This window comes from Periplaneta americana, chromosome 17 (assembly GCF_040183065.1).
Source record: "Periplaneta americana isolate PAMFEO1 chromosome 17, P.americana_PAMFEO1_priV1, whole genome shotgun sequence".
NCBI classification, from domain to species: Eukaryota; Metazoa; Arthropoda; class Insecta; order Blattodea; family Blattidae; genus Periplaneta; species Periplaneta americana.
Genome location: NC_091133.1, coordinates 67219020 through 67241119, shown reverse-complemented (window position 1 = coordinate 67241119; position 22100 = coordinate 67219020). Strand labels below are relative to the sequence as shown.

Here is a 22100-nt window from a genome sequence, read left to right as displayed (position 1 = left end):
GTACTTAACGTTTAATAATATAGTATATTATTGTAAGAGAAAACAGTATACGTACTGTATTTGAATTAATTATATTGTGTCACGAAGTATTGGAAGAAAGAAACAAATATTACATATACAAACTGAAAAAAAAAAGTTAAGTATTTTCTAAGTTATCATTTCAATGCTCATCTATTGCAATTGCAATATTTTTAATGTCAAAACACATTTTCTTAAATTACAAGAGTTTATTCTTGCTCTCTCCCTCCTTCGTTATCAATATTACTGAGAGTTATCGCCATATCGCCACTGTCAGTGACAAGATTAGATAGAGTTTGTTGAGGAGGTGTAATAGTGTCACATAGATGCACTGTTGATAAGGTTAGGCAAGATTTGATGACGAGATAAATTAGAACAAGGAGGCCCACTGACGTTGTCAAGATTAGGTAGGGTTTGATGAGGAAATAGATTAGTCTAGTGACAAGTTCCTAGCGCAAAAATGATACAAGTGAATATTAGGTCCATTATCCCCTGGATATAATATTTTCGTTTCTCAAATTAGTCGATTTCAACGATATTCCAAAGAGCAATTATATTTATCCTTCAGTTCGCTGTGACAACATGCTATGATATCTTGGAAAATGTGAATTTTCATTTTAATGCATTTAAAGTCCACCGCTTTATTAGGTAAATCCTAAAAGAATATGGTGACGACTTTTACTAGCAATATTTTGATTCTCTTTTGTTCGACATGGCTCGGTACAGCGCGGTCACTAGTGGCAAGCATGGTCAGCGCTGCTGTAAGATTCCGCTTTATCAATTTTGTTCCTTATTTTCAACATATCACAGGAAACAAAATTATTTTTAACGTTCTCAGGCAATAAACCGTGCGTAACACATTGCTCTATTAAGCGTCCATGTTGTTGTTGTTTAGTCATCTGTTCGAAGACAGGTATGAACCTCACAAGTGATACCAACAAGGCACCAATTATGAGGCAACTAGGTCAGAAAACAATGAAGTAAGGTGGCTTGTTCCTTTGCCCCTTCATTGCGTACATCGCCGACTAGCTACATATTACACTAATCAGACTTCAGATGTATACAAACAATTGTTCTTCCTCTGATACATATCGTCAAGTGAGATGTATTGCCTGATAACAGATGTAGATATCAGCCAGAACCTCAATCAGAGATATATTCGTCCCTATCGGTCACTAATCGCCTCATAAAACTTCACAAAATTCGATAACATGACTTCACGAATTATATCTTTCATTAGTCACACGTCATATATCCCTACCATAACTGTGCGAGATATTCCAAGAAATAATCTCAATTTCTTATGTTTTCATTTTGTATTGTATGGAACTTATAAACTCACAGAACCTATATTTTATTTCCTCTCTTTCTACAGGGTTGATTCCGATCTCTGATAACGAATTTGAATGACGTCATTTGCGTCAGGAATCACACCGACAGCTGAATTGCGGCGAGAGGTGACAGACCAGTAGTGAGTGATTTCATAATCAGAGTGCACGGTGTATCACAGTAGCAATGCCCAAGAAAATCGAGCCTTTTTCGGAGGGGTACATAACAACCCTTTCCGATGCCAAGTACAGTTATGTGAAAATCATAGGAGACTGCAAAAAAACGTGGTTTCGTTATTTCCAAGAAAGGCATCTTGTGTGTACCTAATAAGACTGGCAAAGCTCGGATCGGATTAATTCCAGAGTGTAAAAAGCGAGCAAATCCACCCCCCCTCACAAGTCGCCGCACCCCACGAGATGTTACAAATTAATTCCATTGGAGCTTTACCAATCTTATTAAGTACACCCAAGATGCCTTTCTTGGAAATGACGAAACCTCGTTTATTGCAGGCTTATTTTATTTTCACTTAACTGTACTTGGCATCGGAAATAGTTGTTATGTACCCCACCCAAAAAAGCTAGACTTTCTTGGGTATTTCTGCTGTGAGTCGCCGTGCACTCTGACTATGAAATCACTCACTACTGGTCTGTCATCTCGCGCCACAGTTGAGCTGTCGTGTGACTCCTGACGTATATGATGTCATTCAAATTCGTTTTCAGAGATCGGAAATAACCCTGTATTATCATTGAATGCATCTCCCATTTAATTCCTGCTACTCATTGAACCGTTTCCAATTCTCGCAAAATCTAATTTCTAATACACCAGGATTACTACATTGATCATAATTTCTTACACACTTCTCTACTCTAAATTTTATACGGGCACGGATTTGTATCAAATTCTTTACTTTATCTTCGTGCTGCAAGCTAGGTTAAGGACAAACAGGAATTCACAATAACAAATGTAGTCATTTATATGATAAGGCATCTGTCTTACCTTGTCGAAGCATGGATTTCACTTCGTTGAACTGTCATCATATTTGTTGTAGCTGATGATTTCTCGGCCACCATAAAAAAACATCCTTTGTAATCACCAAATCACCACTTCCTTGCTCGCCAACAAACGCTGTCGATTACCATTTTTCTTAACACTTCATTTAAATTTCACATTAAACTATCTCACTTTTCGTAGTAATGTTTACTCACTTTTGCACTTTGTTTAGTAACTGTAAACTGTGTTTTTTTATTTATTTTATATAATTTTCTTATTCGAACAAATAGATTGAAAATAAAACTGTAGCCATATTTTTTGTGTTGTTACAGGTTCACCAAAACAACAAACAAATTATGGTAATATGAAATATCTCTAGTAAAAGAAAAACTTCTCTCTTCTAATCAGGTCTATCGAGAGAAATTTGTAAATGTAGGGACACTTTTTGAGAATAAAAACGAAGTTTATTTTATTGCTGCCAACCCAAAAATCAGAGACATCTTATCAAGCATGAATGATTTTCTCTCACTATATAATTAATAATAGTTATTTTTATAAGAAACCTGCACTGCAAAAATTAAAGGATAAAATCTCAATGATTTTCTTTCTCGCTTGCTTTCAGAATCATAGTATTCGGATAGAAGGGTTGGACGGAATTCACAAATAAATTGATTAATAATTTGTGTATTCGGTGTATAATCCAATAGGTAAAATTAAGTCTTGAATGTAAACTATGGTTGAGGACAATTAACTTTCCCTGACTTCTTAAAACAGCTCATTTCAGGTGTCATTACTGTCTTTATCATTTCGTGTGGATTGGCGGCATTGCAATACATATGCTGAACTTGTTCATGTATCGTTACTATCTATACTTATGACTATAGCTACCCCAAAACTATTACTGTTATCACAAAATATCGGATGTTAAGTCACTAAAATTTTGTTTCTGCCTTCGTAATTAAATAATTAATCCAAGAAGGCAATAGAAATAAAATTGAGCCTTACGAACGTGATTCACACGTGTATGTTTCACATGGTTCGCAGAGCATTCCTTTATCATATAAGGGTGCGACCACTGACGTTCAAAGGTATCCATGTTTAATTAATTAATTTAAATTAATTAGAGGTGCCTTTAGAGCCAACCTCAGCATGATATTCTGCATGTGATTTTCCATCATTTAACAGTGGTCTGTATAGCAAGTTTGTTGGTCGACCAATATTAAACATAAAAAAAAAGTATCCGACCTACGATTTTATGATCGTGTAAGCGAACTTACCAACCACGGGATAAGCACAGTCTACTATATACAGTCACGAAGTTTGAGTTTTGAGGGTGCTAGAAACAATAGACTGTGACGGTACTATTTTGCATTGCCTGTAATGAGGCGATATTAGCGATCCTAGTGGTGAGCAACTATCTAATGTTTGCATATTTACTACGTATTGAGCTTCGCGACTGTATATACTATTTTTTTTTTAATTCGTCAACTTTTGGATACAGTATCGAAATCTTGGGTGATCTCCCGACTGTTCCTAATTACTTTTACTTATTGCTGAGAGGTAGTTCATTTATGATGCTGCACTCCCGTCATAACCAGGATGAACAGCGTAAAAACAAATTTGACAGATAACTATGAGAAGAGGAACAAAGGTGTACGATGTCTTGTGTAGTACTGAGGGTTATAAGTTCCTAGTTTTGATACATACACATTTTGGTGGGAATGTGCCTGTTTATAAAATGTTTCGGCGAATCTCCTAATGATAACTGGGATACTTTCCACTTTTAGATCTTGATGTATCTCTTCGTTTCTTGTGTACCACCCGCTGTTATGAATTACACGTAATACTTTATTTTGTACAACTCGAATGGGATCTAATGTTGTCTTAGGTGCGTATCCCCATACTGTAGAACCATACAAAAGCACTGATCTAATCAGCAATTTATAAATTGTCACTTTTTTAGATGTTGACAATGCACGTGTTTTTAAAAGGGGATACAGTTGTACCATTCTTGCTATTGTTTTTGCTCGTGTATTTGCAATGTTGGTATGCCATAACAGACGACTATCCAAATGGATTCCAAGATACTTAACATAATCCTGAAATTCAAGGGCAGTACCATACAGTGTGAGTTTAGTTTGTGGTACACTTCGAGTTCTACTGAAGGCTATGACTTGACTCTTCATTGTATTTACAGTTAAGCGCCAATGTTGGAACCATTCTTCTATAAGGTGGACATGCCGTTGAAGTCGACCAATGGCTAGATCGGCATTACGATGTGTAGGTGACTGTATATACTAGACTGTGGGATAAGTCAGAACCAAAATATAAAAAAACTGGCAAACTTTGAAAGAGTTCCGATAGTTCTCAATAGGTGGCACCATTATTGGGACAGTTAAAAAGTGTCAGAATGATTATGTAGATTAAGCATATTCTTCTAATAAACAATATCAGCCAGTCAAACTCAGTGTTGTTTTATAATCAGTATCACGGGAAGAAAAATTGAATTCTATAATACGGGTATATTTATCTACTATTGGCAACAGTTACTATTATCTTCGCCATCTATTCATAGAAGTAATAACTATAGAATCCACACTTACACCAAAAAATTATCGATCACTATCGATTAGTATGGTCAGATATCTTTGCAGAGACGATAAAAGATAAGAGAAGCAGCGAAGCTATACCAGAGAGAATTGAAGCATCCATTGTCATTGAGGTGTGCATACTGGAGTAACGAAAAAAGCGAAGATACACGATAAAAGCGACGAAAAAGAAAAAATTCATTTTCTTCACTCTTCTAGTTCATATGATCTCTGATTAAGACAATATTAATCTGTATATTGACCGGTAGTTATCACTATACCCGAGTATTAATCGATTTATGATTATTTCGGCAAAGTAAATTAATTACTGTTTAGTTGCGTATTTATTCGTGATATGTTATGGTATCAGAAGAACCAATCACATCACAATGGATTTATACTAGATAAGCTTTGACATGAGGAATGGGTTCAATTTTATACATTTAAGTTATGTTCATCTTGAACCTAGCAACCGATATTTTCTATATATCATCTTCTTTCATTAACTTGATGTATAGAATATGTTCTACTGCTAAATCAAAATGTTCCCTGTCAGCATTCTCGTTGCTCCGATATGAACACTTGATTCTTTATTAATTAGAGGAGCCTTTAGAGCCAACCTCAGCATGATATTCTGCATGTGATATTCCATAATTTAACAGTGGTCTGTATAGCAAGTTTTCTGGTCGACCAATATTAAACATATAAAAAAAACTTGATTCTTTGATAATACCAATGCGTGCCTAGGTCGTTTCTATTAACGGTTATCGTTGTTCCAACGTGTACGTACACTGGCGTATGATCGTGTATGCGAACTTTCCAACTACGGAACAAGTCAGAACCTAACATAAAAAAAAAAAAAAAAAAAAAATTGACACACTTTTAAAGAGTTCCGCTAGTTATCAATAGGTGGCATCATTTTTTGAGGCGGTTAAGGGGACAAGGTTTTTTTTGCCAAAGTGTAAATGGTGTTATTTTCGAATTTTTGCATTTTACTCTACATGATTTTAGGATTATATTGGTGGTTAGTTTGTTATATTAACTGCTGTAATTTAGTTTTAAAAAAATTGTATTCAAATGAAAGAAGAATGAAAAAAAATACATTTATGCACCTTTCTCTTGAAACTGGTTAATCTACATGGATAAAATTTTTCATACATATTTGCAATATACTTAGCTAGAAAAATTATAAATATAGCTCGATGTTATCAATTTAAAAAAAAATAATATACTTTTATAAAAATTCTACCGAGAAAAGCTTGAAATTTTCAATACAAAAATACATTTAAATCTTATAATACATAATATATCAATGCAAAAGTGCTATCATTAAGTCATTAATAATATACAATGAGCGTGCAAAATTTCAGCTCTGTAACACTAATAGTGTTTTAGATATAGATGCATATATAAATAAAAATGTTTTGAGAAAATCGCGTTTAAAAATTAACATCAATTTCTGACTTACAAATCTACACACTACTATTTAGGCATATGTCATTACTTTTATTTACAACACTATTATTTTTTCTTGTATATACTCTTTTAACACTTATAATTACTGCTGAACTACTGAGACATTTAGATTAAATAATTTCACTATGTTAACATTGAAATTCTGTAATTGAGAAGACGATTGGCATAACATTACAACTAATCAATTAGGTAAAATAATAGGCATAATTTAAATATTAACAGAGAGAAGTTATTTAATATAATTTAAGCAGTTTTCAGTCTTCAATTTACATGTAACATGTACCTAAATGCCAGAGGTATTAATTCATTTATGTAAAAATGGAATTACATCAGTATGGAATTACATCAGTGTTTCGTAAAAATCTGTCAGTTTCATCCTAGTGATCCTTGAATAATAACGTTATTCAACGTAAAAAGTTATGAAATTAAAAAAAATCTTCAAAGATCTAAATATCACTTACATGTTGACCGTTGGAACTGTAACTTGTACAAGAACTATATTTAACAAGTCAGTTCTTAATGGTTTCCGTATTTTTTTTAACAATTTCAGTTCTTAGATAGGCCTATTTCATTTCTGAAAATTAAACAGGTCATTTACAATAAGAATTGAATTTAGAATAGAGACAAGATTGGCAATATGAAATTTCATTAGTTTATTACACATTTCATTGATAAAAGTGGAGTTGCTTCTCTTTTCAAAATTTTAAGCAGTATTATATCATTAAGTAGGTATTCTCTTAACACCCGAAGTTTAGTTACTATATCATTTATTTTACTTTCTTCCAGAAGTTTTTCACTCTTAGGTCTCATCACTTCACTGTTCGTCATAGATTTGTAACAACAGTCTCCATTTGAAATCTCCTTTACTAGCCTACTTGAAAACATACATCAATGTATAATTAGGATTTCATCTTATTCATCAGTGACATAATTTAGTTTTTTTTTTTTGCAGCATATTATAGGTACAGAAATGTCCAAATGTTTGGGAGCCACTAGATCAGTCCTGAAGAATAATTTTATTTTAATATCTGATCCAGCAGAAACATCCCCCTTATCTCACCTGATTTGATGCAACAGAAATGTACCCCTAAAACAGTTATTTTTTAATTTCTGGCGCGGTGCAGAACCCATGTCTCTCATCATATGACAATAATAGGAATAGGGAATGAATGTAAAATAATAAGAATATAATTTTTTTAACAATTATAAACATTTTATTTCAAATATCAAATATTTTCCAGAAAATGTTATAAACAGTTTTTCTCTTTTTCCTTACATACAATCAATGTAAACTATTATGATAATGAAATATTTACTAAATTTATATAAATTAACCACACATTAATTCAAGTAAGACATACAGTATATGATATTCCTCTCAAAGGTACTCGAGTTCAATTACCTACCTGTAAAAATATAATAGTTTAAGTATGATACCTATCAATTTAAAATAATGGCCACTTTATTAGAAAAAAACTCGTCAAATTCGAATTCCTATCGCAAGATGAAGCAGAGCTCGATCAGTGGTAAATCGCGAGCACTGCTGTAAAGACATGACAACGCCACATAAAAAGTCCAGGTTTTAATCTCGTATGCAGAGTTAAAATTCATCTTCAGTATGCAAAGACGTTCCAGTGCAATGTTTTGCTGGAGTGCACCAAATGTTAAAAGCGTTATTAAATTATATGGCATAGCCTATTTTTAGCCAATGGAAGTGTGTCAATGGCCTTATTGTATCTGAGGATAAGGTAGAATAAATTTGGAGATTTATTTGATAGAAGCCCTGATAAGTCACCCAGGCAAGCTTCTAGAGAGCTGCAAACTCACCTAATTGTACAGTGCTTGTATTTAGACCTGATCCTGTTCAGCATGTTGCACAGTGGTCTCGAAGAGTCCATTGCCAGAATATGCTAACTTTGAGGGATATTGGTTTAATTGTAGAACGATATTCAGTGCGGTCTGATTTCCGTATGTCATAGAAGTCCTGATGCACAGTACAAGGCGGGGGGGGGACAACCACATGTACTCTTCTCTCAACTAACTCGCCCTCTCCTCACTCACGTTGAACCGGTATCAGGTCTAAATATGCTCGCTGTACATCGCCGACTGAAACTGTATACATACAAACAGAAATTATTACAAGATCGGCAACAAAACAAGCCAGCAAAAGTGCGATATACCAATAATAATTTATGCTTTAAAAAATTAGGCGTTGATGTTTATTTTTTCTCCAAGATTTCGGACTCCTATGAAGCCATCTTCCATGTTTCAGGGATGGTTAACCTCCATAATGTTCGCATCTAGGGCTCAGAAAACTGTCACACATTAATTGAACACTTTCGGGGAAGTCCAATTATAAATGTTTGGTGTGCACTCTCAAAAAATGAAATCATTGGCCGTCTTACGTTAGGAATTTCAACTTTGTTAATTTTCCTATCATATGGCGCTTGTTTCAGATTTATGTACCTTAAACTATTAAATTTTACAGACAATTGAATTTAGGTATCTTACATTCGAGTGGAACCACCTGTACTGTAGTGTAATAAGAATAGTAATCAATTACAGTGTTTAAACTATAACTCAAATATGTAATTGAAATTAATATTGTAGAATAGACAGTATTACTCTATTAAAAATATGTGCACTAGAGTACTGGGTTATTCTGAAATTAGTAAGATTATGGAATACATAGGAAAGAAAAGTGATGTGCATTATCTCGAGATACTTTGAAAAAATGAAGACAATTTCTTATCTAAGTAAATATCTGATCACGTATTTCCACGGTATAGGGTTGAAATGTACTCTCAGATATTGCAGCAGTGCAAAGAGTATTGTCATTGCAATTTTTAAATAATTTTATTACAATAAATAACGAGTATGTTCAAGACGTAATTTCTTACTGCTGCTCTGGATCCACGTTGCCATCCGTAGGTTGAACTGGCATCGGTTGGGGAACTGGCAGCGATTGGGCTTCAGTTGTACGAAATAGTGTCCAGCTCTTATATGCTTCACACACAACAAGAATGCACACGATATCCAACACTGGCAATAAATAGAAACATAAAAACATAGTTTAAAGTATATTAATGCTATCCCTTCGTGCACCAAGAGCAACGATAACCTGGCGGCAAAAAGAAATTCGGTACACATTCGGCGCGTCATACAATGCTATGCAACAGGTATATAACTACTGGGTGTTCATTTCAAAGTGTGTCATGACGTCACTGTTGATGAGTCAGCGATTGAAGCGAGTTTCAGCTTTCGTGTCAGAGAAGTTTCTTATTAATCAAGGCGTTCAATCTGAACTTAAGAACGTGTACGGTATAACTTGAACGTCGTAGCAACAGATGGCGGTCTGTACGGCCTGTGTGCTACCATAACCTCTTTCGAACTGTGTTTTGCGCGGCCAAGTCGTATTTGTTATCATCGGTTGCGTACGGCAACATTCCACAATACAAACCAAATGCCCCGTGTCCATGTTGACCGTCGAAGTTAATATCAACAAATACGTAAGTAATCGTCTTAACCCTCTCCCCATATCCCGACAGTAAGGAAAAACTCACCTCAGTACATGTTTCGAAACAGTTCAAATTCCTGCCACTACCGGCGTTACCGTACGTATCGGTAAGTACTCTTCTAAATGAACGTCGTGCTTGCTAGGCAACTTCTCTGGCAGATAAGTAATACACCTCTGCGGAAGTGTAGGAAGATTGAATTCTCTAGGCTCATCGACTAACCACTTGACGGTATACAGCGAGCCATGACACACTTTGAACTGAACACCCAGTATAGTGGGTACTTGACTGTTCGTCATTTACGCTTAATCTATGAGGCAAGTTGTGTATACCAATTTACCGACAAAGTCGTCACCCAGGCTGTGCCATAGGTTGAGTTGACGAGATGAGGATGGATATTTATTGGGATGCTACAGGGGAACCGGAGCTCCTGGGTAAAATCTATTAAGACTGGTCCACAATAATTTTAAAACGTAATGTTAAAATAAATGTATCTAAATGTGAGCATTCACAATTAACTATTGTGAATGATCACATTTAAATACATTTATTTTAACATTATTTCCGTTCTCGTCGTTTCCGTTCACGGGTTATTGTGAACCAGCCTTTACCTGGACCACAGGCTTGCCCAACACAAGACATAAATCGAACGTACGTCAGGGATAGGGCCCGAATCCACTGTATTTTGATTCCAGCGCTCTAGCCACTGGACCATCGTGGTAATGTACAATGTAATGCAATATATAATATATAATACCGGTATAATGGGAAGTCAAATATCATTTTGCTATATTTTGAATAATTTTCCTGAAAAACATGCATATTAATATACATAAATTATAAGATCGTGCAAACCTGTTATCAGTACAAAATGCACATTAGCCTTTACTTGATCTGAAAAGCCCCATAACCTGGTTGTTTTGACCGACAGGTGGAAGGTCACTGCCATGTATATTGTTTTTAAATTCGTAAGAAAATATGTACATGATATATCTTTAAATTTGTGTTTGAACTGCGTGAGAGAACGGAGAATAAACAATGCTCATTTTACGCTAAACAAAATCCAGGAAAATTTAAAATAAACTATGCAACCTAATTTTAATTAAATGTTCAAAGAACACGGACAATAAGAAACGCTTATTACGAACTAAATTGAAAAGATTAAGGAATGTTACACTCACATTTCAATTGAATAATCTAGAAAGCATAAGCAATAATTGTGCTTATTTCACGTTATAAAAACAAAACTTTAAATCACTTAAAACTCTAATTAAATAAATGAAAATACAGTAAGCTTATTTTACGTTAAAATAACTTACGAAATTAAAAATGTTATATTTAAACCCTTCGATTTAATTTTAATTATATATTCGCTGAATACAAATAATAATAAAGGCTTACTTTACGTTACACAAATCTAATTAATGATTGAAAACATCTCCGTTTCTCGTACTATAAATATTTTCTTCAGTCAATTATAAATAGCTATCTCCCACTTTATTCTTTAAAGTAATTACCGGTAAACATACGTAGAATGAATAAAATTTCCCGAATCAATTTTAGAAGCAATTTTGTGTGCAATGTTTACATTTCTCGTTGTCTCACTCATTCCTCACATATACGAGCTGCATCTTTCCAGGCAGTAACCTTTACAGCGTTGTCAGAGTGCATTACGTTTTAAAATTACTTTGCAGAACTAAAACTTTGATTCGTTCGGGTCAAATTTCTACATATTTAAAAGACAAAACTGAAATAACCCAAAGAATAATCCCTTGAAATGAATGACATCACTTACGGTTGAATATATTATATACACGTATATAATTATATTTATAGCTTTATAGTTATATATATATAAATCATTTTATATATTAACATGTTTTGCTTGGTATCTCTTTCAGATATATCTTAACTATTCTTTTAGTAGTTAGCTATTATCGGAGTTAAATTAATTAAACATCTTAATTGTAATATTAAACACTGCGGAATTTTTGTGGTGTGATGTTAAGGAAACCTATGTACACTACATTTTAATACTACCTAAATAATTAAAATATTACTTACATGCTTTATTGTGGTAATTTTTCTGATATAGGCTATAGGCTAAATTTTAGTTCCTCCATGTATGTCCATTTAGAACTCTCTGATGAAGATACACACCGTGTCCGAAAATAACTGAGCCGAATTTACAAGTACACTGAACTCTCAAATTTTTGTTTCATACCGTGCAAGAGAACTAAAGAAGAGACTAGTGAAATGCTTTGTGTGTAGTGTGACATTGCACGGGGTAGAATGACGAAGTGAAGAGAAGCGAATAGAAACATTTGAAATGTGGATATGGGAAGAATGGAGCGTGTGAAATGGACAGACAGAATAAGAAATGAAGCTGTGTTGGAAAGAGTGTATAAAGAAAGAATGATGCTGAAACTGATCAGAAAGAGAAAAAGGATTTGGTTGGGTCACTGGCTGAGAAGAAGCTGCCTGCTGAAGGATGCACTGGAAGGAATGGTGAACAGGAGAAGAGTTCGAGGCAGAATAAATCAGATGATAGATGGTATTAAGATATATGGATCATATGAAGAGATAAGAGGAAGACAGAAAATAGGAAAATTGGATAATGCTGGGTTTGTAGTCAAAGATCTGCCCTTTGGCGGAACACTTATGTACAGTATATACTGTGCAAGTTCTCGTTATATGAACACGGTACATATCTAAGTGAAATTCCAATTCTTTCACATTCTTTATAGCGTGCCTGCACAGTAGCTGTGATGCGAAGCAGTAGCTTCTGCAGGTTCCTGGCCAAATTGGAGAAATGTGATCATTGTCCTTCACGTACTCTCCCAGAAACAAGTCACAAGGGATTAGATCAGACGAGTATAGAGATCACTTCATCAAGGTTTGGTCTTCGGCAGTGCAATGGCCAATCCAACGGTTGAGTGAGATGCATGTGGAGGTAGTCACACTTAATGGTGGAAGTGAGGTGGTGCACCATGTTGCTGAAAAATGAACTAATTTTCCTCTTCCTGCAGGCACAAGAGAACGACACAAAAAGTTCTTCGAGGTTTCGATAGCGCCATTTATTTTGCTAGCAGTTTCTTCCAATAACAGCCAGCGCACGTGCATGTGGTATCCGTACGCTTTACAAAACCAGGAGGCGTGTGGTCCGTCCCAGGAATATGTGAAGTAGCTTCACGCATATGGGGGCGGAGTCTATCTGTGCCGGAGTGTATTGCGAGCAGCATCAGCTCGAGGCCTCTAAGGGGTAAGATGCTCGTGGGAGAAGGTGGAGTAGAATTAAGAGAGAAATGATCCAATCCCTGCAAGCGATTGCTAGCTTCGTTCAACTAACTCCTCCACCCAGAGCGACCATTGGTCCTAGCCCTCCCACATACCACTTGCGCAGAGGTCTTGTTTTGTCTTTCTACTCTACAGATTCCTCCGACGGACCATAGCTATGTATACAGACTAACTGCGTTCTTACAGCTTAAGGATGTACTTTCCAAAATAAACTATATTACACGTAAAATCGGAGCAACCATTTTCGGACACGATATATATTGTAAACGTATACCTAAAAATTCGCTACATGTAAAGAAATTTTAAAGCTTAAAGATATTACCTGTATTAAAAAATCCTGCTATTATGCAAGTTTCGGGAAATATCACGTAGTGGCCGGAGAAAATAACGACCAGAAAGACCACAAGTCTCACTGCCTTCAAGAACATCCAAAAGAATAAATCACATTTATATAGCTGAAAAGAAAATATAAAAGTATTTTTCAATTCGGATTAGGCTTGAATTATTGAAAAGCATCATCATCATCATCATCATCATCATCAATATAGTATTAGTAATAGTGATGGTGGTGGTGGTAGTAGTAGTAGTAGTAGTAGTAGTAGTAGTAATGGAGATAGCAGTAGTAGTAGTGGTGGTGATGGTGGTGGTGCTGGTAGTAGTAGCGGATAATAGTGGTAGTAGTAGTGGTGGTAGTAGTGATGGTAGTAGTAGTAGCAGTAGCAGTAGTAGTAGTAGTAGTAGTAGTAGTAGTAGTAGTAGTAGTAGCAGTAGTAGTAGTAGTAGCAGTAGCAGTAGTACTGATGGCATTGTGGCATTGGTAGCAAATACCTTACTACCGGATAGCTGTATACTAGCAGCATTGACGTCAGTGCGAAATATCGCGGACTTAACATCTAGCGGAGCGGCGTGGAATATTACGTTCACAAATACAAATATTAATATAGCGGAAATCGGACTATTGTTTAAAACGTGAAGTACTAATGTGAAATAATATACGAGACACTTAAGAAATGTTGAATACTACCGTATTTAATTTAACATTATTTTATATCAAAGCTGCATATTATGAGAAATATTGCAAGCTTCATATTATTTTCCGTAATTAATTGTTGCGTATGTTTTCTTTGCTTTAGTGGGACAAAATTAATTCTGACGTTAAGAATGAATTCACAATAACTCTTTATATACCCATTGCTGTCAACTGCAAAGATAAAAATGGTAGTAATCTGATGCTTGTAATAATTAGTAAAGGCATGTGGACAAAAATAAAACTTAATTTGCTAAACCTTAAAATTTCCAATATATTTTAACTTCTATTCATTTATTAGGCCTAAATAAAAAAGCTAATTTTTATTGTTCTATCAACACAGAGACAAAGGCTTTATGACTAATAATGAAATTTGTTGATTCACGTTTTATGGACTCTCGGAAATCGAAAGTTCGATTTGGAGCAATTTGTAATGCTGTAATACCCTTACATTTTAACACAGCACTAATTAATAAAACTATCAACTAGCTCAAGCAACAATATACAATGCAGTTGATTACAGCTTGTTATGAGAGTATCTCCACACCGGCCGCCTAGGTAGCAGCAGCAGCGTCGTTCGCGCGAAAAACTGCTGGCTGTCCGGTATTATTATAGTAAGGTATTTGGTGATAGTGGTAGTGGTAGTGATAAGACTGCTAGTTCATTTTTCGTTTGCACAATAACAAACATAAAAGCCAGTTCTTCATTGCGCTGCAACGGTTAATACTGCAAAATGTTATTCTGAATACTGCTACAGCAAGTAAGAATGTTCAGGAAAGTAATATTAAAACTATTGACGACATATTTTTAAAATTATGTGAAAGTAAATTATGTCTCAAAATCATTAGTTAAGTTTTTTATTTCACAATATTTAAACAAGTCTTACCTGCAATATTCCTTGATAAAGGCGGTAACCACCGACTATCACAAATTCGTTGTAGATGAAGCATAAGATTATAATGATGCCTGAATAGAAAGACAAAAATATATTTATATGGCTAGAAATGTTTCATCATAATATAATAATAAAAAAATCATGTTATTTTTATGACACTGGATCGAATCAAGATAAGATACTACTGAAGAAATCTAAATGTTACAGGAATATTTATATGATATTGAAGTTTCTTATTGTAAAGAAATTTACATTACATTGAAGTTTTTCGTTAATAAATTTGACTACATTTGTGATTGAATGTAATAAACTCCTTTAATAGTAGTACTATTTGATTTCTTATGAGTCTCTATTACTACAGTAGTTCTATTAATTATTTTAAAATATACTTTTCTATACTCACTATTATCAGCCATTATGGATCTCAAATCCTTCGTACCCTCGAATTTGATTCCAGAACTTGGAGAGTCAGGATAGAAATCATAGCTAAATATAAGGAGAGTAAAATATCTGCCATAGCTTTTCAAAGGTCCTTTCATCTCCAACATGAACAAGAACAGCATACATATGGACCAAATCTGCAAAGGAATGTAAGAAACCATCGTCATGTGCAGTCGTGTCTGAGATTTCAATTTCATATAATAATATAAACTATTTATTTCCTCCTGAATTCTGAGGATATAATATACTATACCATATTTTATACATGATTATGATATAAGATGTCTGTGCAGAGACCCGAAGTAGAGTATAACCTGCATTTGTGCCATAACTGTAACCTGCAGATTTTTTCAGCATTCTTCCTCACGTCGGTAACTTTTCTGAACCGTAGGATTATATTAAACTTTAAAAATAAAACACAAATGTATCAGGACTCAGGACGGATGATAAGTTTCTTTCAATTTTACTGCGGGAGTCGAACCTCGTACCGTTTGATTGGAAAGGGGACTGATTTCATCACGACTAAGTTGAAGGGAAATAATTAGTAATGCAATAATAATAATAATAATAATAATAATAATAATAATAATAACCCTGGGTGAATCTTTCTTATGTCCCAGCCATTAATAAATAAATACCTTGAAAATGCCTTGGATTTATAGTATTGATTGGTAGACATTGATGTGATCACTGGGAGAGCTGTCACATAATACTACACACCTGTAGTAACATTCCTCACATTTAGTATCATTTCGTTTTCATGTATTACCGGCTCTGCCAATCATGTCAGTTTCGATCTAGTGGAAGTAGATCGTACTAATACTAATAATTCGAAGAAGAAGCAATTTCGATTTTCATAATAATTGCAATTTTACATGTTTCGTGATATACTAAATGTGTTAATGTAGTAATAATTCCCTATATATGGTACAATAAGATTTGAAATATGTTGTGGTTGTGATGAAAGTATTGAAAATTGGTTTATAGCGCCACATTGGCAGTGATAAAAGTGTACAATATTCGTTCACTGGCTGGTGGATGCTCTAGATCAGGCATGTCAATTGATGCCCACAGGAGCAAGCGCGCGCTTTAGAGCCCAGGAGAGCCTGAGCTCTTTACAGCGGAAAGGAAAGAGACAGACGAAAGAGGTGGTATGAGCCGCTTGGTCGAGCTATATCCAGGGATGGCCAGCACTGATTCAATAGATAAAGGGAAGAGAACTTATTAAAACTGTATCCATATTAATTTTTAGATTTGCCTGAGAAGTATAAGAATGTAAGTTTTAATTTTAATGCTCATTTTTCACAAGTATGATATTTTTATTCAAAAGAAATATTTTCTCAACTTTTCGTACAGAAAAGTTAAATTTTCAGGTATAGACCTATTTATTTAGTAGCCTTACAGAATGTTTTCGTAAATCTAATATACCGTATATGCGTATTACTGAAGATAGTGTATTGAAAATTTTGAAAATATTCGCATGGAAAATATTCGCATTGTTTGTAAGAAAATGAATTAACAAAGAAACTACTGTTACATCATAAGCAAAAGATACGTGCCCATGTGTTGTAAAAATGTCAGCTCTATAGCTTCAGCAGATTTCGAGAAAATAATTTAATATTCTGATAGGAAGTTGCTCACAAATATCACTTTAAAAACATAATGCGATAAGAGTTTTGTTATGTAATATTAGTTACACTTAAAACTGATACAGTACGTAGGTAACTTTGTTTTGTACTGTAATATTCTTTTGATTAGTTTATTGATTACTTTTGCAAGGCTAAAGATACCGTCAATATAAATTCCAAATTATCATGTCATACTTAATCTCTTTCTTTGGAATATTACTTTCTTTATGAATGATGTGTTTCATCCACTTAATGCAGTATAATATTATACTACTATGGAATTTAAGCGAATATTCCTTCTTAACTCTCTATTTTGTTATTAAGATTTAAAACACAAGTGCAATATTAAGAAATCAGTGTCAGTACTTTTGTTTTACAGACAATATAGATAATATTAAACAGAAAGAAGCCATATAAAAATAACGACATAAAATTTCACGTTCCGTTTGAAGTTTGTGCACCACTGTTTTCTTAATCCAACAGGTTGCTTATTCATATACACAACCCTTCCTCTTTCCATACTTAGCGCTTGCTGCCCGCGCACGACGTCAAGGTCAGAAAAATGCGCTTGCTTTGACATCACTGCTCTAGATTGATCTAATCCTATGCGCGACAGTCTATAGTGTGTCAAGGCCAACAAGCCGACTTCTGGTCTCACGTCCACATGTCTCAGCAGAGGTGAACGATCATCCAACCAGTACGAGTGTGCCTTGTGTTTACCATGAATATTCTTCCCTCCCCACCCTCAGTCATGAGAGCTTGTTCGTGCAACCGCATTTCTTTACCATTCGTAACTTTCCAAATTAATCACGATTTTGGTTTGGTACCGGTTCCATAAACTGGTCAAAATTTAATAAGGAAATAACTAATTTTTTCGGCTCTAGAAAGCTATTCTCTTGTGCGAGAAAGAGGATTGTGTTATCTTACAGACCTACGTTTTGTTTACATTCTATATCGCTGAATTCGGTCACTAATGTTTGTCTTTCAAGTGGATCTGACAGTGCTGTTTGATGTTAGAGGTGGAAAGAAACTTAAATTCAGTTAAAGATTTATACCTTATTATAGTCCTGTACTATTTCTGTGTTTTGTTATCTACTGACATCATTTTGACATCATGAATCAGCGTTGTAGATTTGGGAGTAGCACCAAGGTTACTAGAAGTGTAGTAATATTCTAAACACAAGTATACGGGAAGAAGTAATGGTCAATGTTACTTATGTCCCGCCCACTATAGAGACATAGGCCAATTTTACACATATTTAGTATAACTTGTTGCTTCTTTGACAGGTTAGGTTTGGTTAGTTTAGGTTTTTGTAATAGCCTACCTTGCATATACGATTATAGCGCAACATTGGCAGTGATAAAAGTGAAATATTCGTTCAGTGGGCGTTGGATACTCTACATTCACCAAATATTTATAGGTAATTGTGAATTACAGGACTCCACTTCTTACCTTTTTCAAAATCACTCAAACTATAAAATGAAAGTATTCATTAGTACAAATAGATGTGATCACTTGGATAGCTGTGGGCCCACCCAACCCACCCTAAATAGGTACGTTACTTATTATATGAAAATCGTCGTCCGTGAATGAAGAATGCGGCCATATTTCGTTAATTTGATAGTGGGTTTCAGTGTCGCCAACATAGTAATAATACTGCACACCTAATCAAACCTAATCTAACCTAACTTAACTAACCTAACCTTCCACCTGTAGCAACATTCCTCACGTTTAGAATCATTTCGTTTGCATGTATTGGCAATCCTGCTACTCGTGTCGGGGCGGCCATCTAGTGGAAGTAGATCGTACTGCCAGGAAGAAAAACAGTGTGCAATATTCGTTCAGTGGCCGGTAATATATTCCATCTCGGCGTACCCAAGCTTGATAATTAATAATAATAATACTAATAATAATAATAATAATAAGAATAATAATAATAATAACAATAATGAACAAGGATGGTATGTGGGAAGACATTGAACTGATTTTGGATCGAAAAACAGAAATGTAAAGGTCCACCATAACTGTGAATTATAAAGTTTGGTTGACGAATAAATATCAATATCATTTTGACGTTAATTAAAATTAAAAACTCCGAGTTATTAAGCATGTAATTTCACACATTTATATTTTATGTTGATTACTAAAGATTACGATACAGCCATATTACATCCCACTGATTAAACAAAAATGGCGACGATGACGTAATATAATAATTATGTAAAGCACGGCAAACCAAAGCTTAACATGTTACCGATTCTCGGCCTTACGAAAGCTCTCAATCTACCAAAAAAAAACGTAAAATTCCGTATCGTATTCTCCAATAGACCAGATTTTATGTACATGTTGAAAATGAAAGCATTTAATATTAGAACACGAACTACAAGGCACATTACAAATAAAGTTAACTGCCACTGCCAACAAAATACCGTAACAGACTACTGTCAACATATTCAGATAAGACAACGGAAAACGGGACATTGATTCTCTATGTCAAATAACATAATAAACAATATAGGAATTGTCAACGCAAAGAGTAATTATGTATGTTATTCTACAGTAGACCCGAATTTAATACGAAACGAGATTTTTTTTCTTTAAGATTCTCTGATACTATAGCTTGTTATTTCTGTATCTATACTCTTGGAAGAGAACTAGGCCTAATAGGCTAATTGTAGCTATAAAATTTTTATAGAGGATTCCGAATACGGTCCTTATTGCCAGAGAGAAATAGTTCCAGTTATTTCGTTGAACTTTCAGTCAAATTGGGAAAATTCCTGAAAAGTCCTCTCGTAGAGTTTGAACATTGAGTTAAACTTTCTATACCTGTTATTAGATTGGAAATGAATGCCGTGCACTGCACAAAAGTTATTAAATCGAAGCCGCTTGTATGTAGAAACTGAACTAGACACAAATACTCATTCAGTATTCCCCAATTTTCTGTGAATTGTTTTAATTTATTTTAAATAAAACGTACACTTTCATAATACCGATAATTTTAAACAATAAGTGAAATTAACCGTACTATAACTATTAACACATTAACTTATAAAATATACAACAACACGAAAAAAGTCACAAAAGAACTGATTTCTTTCATTTACAGTTAGATTTCAAACTTCTTTGACATCTACAATATTATATTAAGTTCAATTTTACAGTAACAAAACATATTTGAAACCTGTTATCCTTCTCCAAAATTTGTGAAAATAATTCCAAGATTAAAGTGGAGAATATTGTAACCTATTGATCTTCTTAACCCAGAATAACTTTCAATAAAACATTATTCCAAACAAGGTAAAGTTAAATTTTCCTTACCATATGTGCCAAACCGATGCGTTTTGCCCATTTATTAAACCATAGAGCAGAATTAAGATCATTAACGTTAGGCATAACGCTGGAACGCTGTTAGGTTTATGTCGCGAAAACTAAATTCTTAATGGAGAGTGTATAAAACGAGTCAATCTTACAGAAACTTCTTACAGCAGTTCTAGCCGGAGGAAATGTATCTCACTATTCGTTACACTTCAAACGGAAATACTAAGTATGACTAAGCGTCCGCCGTTCGGCAACATACAGAACTAAACTTCTTAAGCAGGCTACAGACTGATTTGGTCAGCCCGACTACGGGCATGACCAAATCGGATGTTGTTTACAGACGATATGACCCTGTCAGTTGAATTTCGCTTCCTGATCAGAACACAATCAACCTTCCTGTTATCTTATTCAAACACCAAAAATTTGGGATCGTATTAGCAACATCGTTCTTAACTATTAATGCCCGGTTTCTCTAACACAGAGAAATCCATTTGGTTACTATTAATTTGTTTTAAAGTTGTCGATTTGGTAAATCTTTGCCGTATTTCTTCAACATTGAAGGATCTAACTTATGTTACTAACTCTCTACTGCTGATTGCTCGTTGAAGTTTCACACATATCCGCTAGATGCCACGATATTATACATTTTGTACACTAACGTTCAAAGGTATTCAATCTACAATTTTATAATCGTGCGAGCGAAGTTTCCGACCACGGGATAAGTCAGAACCAAAGATATTTTTTTTTTTTTTTTTTTTTAATTCGTCAACTTTTGGATACAGTATCGAAATCTTGGGTGATCTCCCGACTGTTCCTAATTACTTTTACTTATTGCTGAGAGGTAGTTCATTTATGATGCTGCACTCCCGTCATAACCAGGATGAACAGCATGAAAACAAATGACCAAAGATATTAAAAATTGATAAACTTAGAAAGAGTTCCGCTAGTTCTCAATAGGTGGCACCATTATTGAAAGCCCTTAAAAAGTGTCGGGAGCATTTTTATGCATATTAAGCATAAATTACTCTTCTAAGGGTACATTGGAGCGACGATGAACGATAAAAGAAGCAGCGGTGCTATAATATCAGAGAGAACTGTCATTGAGGTGTGCCTGTTGGCGTAACAATACAAGCGACGAAAAAGAAAAATTCCATTTTCTTCGCTCTTCTCGTTCATATGATCTCTGATTAAGATAATATTAGGACGAGAAGACCCTAGAGAGTTTATATATATTATTTTATTTATTTTGTTTATTTTATTTAATATTTGATATATTTTGTTGGAGTGATGGGAAGAATTAATTAACTCTTTTTGTGTAATATACATTTATTTATGAATAGTTGATCCAATTTTGTTGATTTAATTTGTATAATGACCGGTAGTTATCAATATAACCGAATATTAATCAATGTATTGTTTCGGCATATTAGATTAATTATCATAGATATTGACAAATTGATCAGTTGTGCATTTATTCGTGATACGTTATGTGATCACAAGAACCAATCACATCACAATGCATTTATACTAGCTTTGAGATGAGAAACTTGTTCAATTTTGTACATATTTAAGTTATA

The 22100-nt window shown here is 34.3% G+C and overlaps 1 protein-coding gene across 1 annotated transcript; it reads right to left on the bottom strand.

Annotated features, from left to right (window-relative positions):
• Positions 1-7678: 7678 nt before the first annotated feature.
• Positions 7679-20816, bottom strand: LOC138693408 (uncharacterized). The gene is made up of 5 exons (XM_069817355.1): positions 20524-20816; positions 15539-15713; positions 15127-15206; positions 13536-13668; positions 7679-9443 (listed from the first exon to the last, which is right to left on the bottom strand). The coding sequence occupies exons 1-5, from the start codon at positions 20596-20598 to the stop codon at positions 9298-9300; spliced, it is 609 nt and encodes a 202-aa protein (XP_069673456.1). The 5' UTR covers positions 20599-20816; the 3' UTR covers positions 7679-9297.
• Between the last annotated feature and the right edge of the window lie 1284 nt (positions 20817-22100).

Excerpts from the sequence above, each read along its gene's own strand:
- LOC138693408 (XM_069817355.1), bottom strand. The coding sequence starts at position 20,598 with ATGCCTAACGTTAATGATCTTAATTCTGCTCTATGGTTTAATAAATGG. Across the intron at positions 13,669-15,126 it reads TTTATCAAGGAATATTGCAG|CTATATAAATGTGATTTATT; the intron begins GTAAGACTTGTT and ends TTTTCTTTTCAG. Across the intron at positions 9,444-13,535 it reads AGCAGGATTTTTTAATACAG|TGTTGGATATCGTGTGCATT; the intron begins GTAATATCTTTA and ends ATTTATTGCCAG.